Below are 828 nucleotides of genomic sequence, written 5' to 3' on the forward strand. Positions count from 1 at the left end.
CAAGGATTCTGGGGCTTTGTCTGACATATTTTGGACATGTTGTAAGGAGGGACAGGTCCTTGGAGAGGGACATCATGCTTGGGAGGGTGGAGGGATAGGGCAAGAGAGAAAGGCCCTCTATGAGGTGGATTGATTCAGTGACTGGGGTAATCGGGATGGGTGTGTCAGAGACAGTGTGACTGGCACAGGACAGAGTTTAGGGCTGTTGTACATAGGGTCACTGAGTCACAAGCGACTGGACGGTACATAACAACAACATCACCTATCTATTTTGGGAGCCCTTTGTATGCTCATATCCTATATAACTTTTTAGGTCTCTGGGAAGTGGCAGGGCTTTGTGTACAGACAGGTGTTTCTTCTCGAGGACCCCCTCACCTTACAGCCCTGCAGCACCTCATCGCAGTAAAGGGCCACCTTCTCGTCCCGCCACATCCCCCTCATGGGGTACAAGCAGACTGGGGGCAACGGCTGCGCCTCCTCCTCATCCTCCTCAGGCACCAAGGGAAGAGGCTCCCTGTCCTCCTCCTGGGCCGCCGCTGTCTTACGCGCCACCTGAGAACCGGAAATGAGCTGCAGCCTCCAGCGGGCTGCCTCTCGGCCGGCCTTTCCCTTCACAGGGCGAGGCGAGGCCACCACCGACCGCACCGGGGAAGCCGCGCTCTTCAGGGTCGCTGTCGCCGGCATGTCGCCAGGTGGTATGGTCACCACTTGGTCGCTGCCCTCCCCAGGGCTCATGGTTAGGACTGAGTTCTCAGGCCCAACGGACTCCAACCCCGACGCCATCTCCCGCCTCCCAGCCACAGCCGTTAGCCAAGTTTCCTGCGCGCT

At 58.5% G+C, this 828-nt stretch overlaps 1 protein-coding gene across 1 annotated transcript in view; it reads right to left on the reverse strand.

Annotated features, from left to right (window-relative positions):
• SHCBP1L (SHC SH2-domain binding protein 1-like) overlaps positions 1 to 783 on the reverse strand; it is an 85747-nt gene extending 84964 nt beyond the window's left edge. The window contains exon 1 of the mRNA XM_006887750.1: positions 376 to 783. Within this exon, the coding sequence (XP_006887812.1) occupies positions 376 to 783 (408 nt within the window). The remainder of the gene's footprint in view (positions 1 to 375) is intronic.
• Between the last annotated feature and the right edge of the window lie 45 nt (positions 784 to 828).

This window comes from Elephantulus edwardii, unplaced genomic scaffold (assembly GCF_000299155.1).
Source record: "Elephantulus edwardii isolate Elephantulus edwardi_28Jun2011 unplaced genomic scaffold, EleEdw1.0 scaffold00061, whole genome shotgun sequence".
Taxonomy (NCBI): domain Eukaryota; kingdom Metazoa; phylum Chordata; class Mammalia; order Macroscelidea; family Macroscelididae; genus Elephantulus; species Elephantulus edwardii.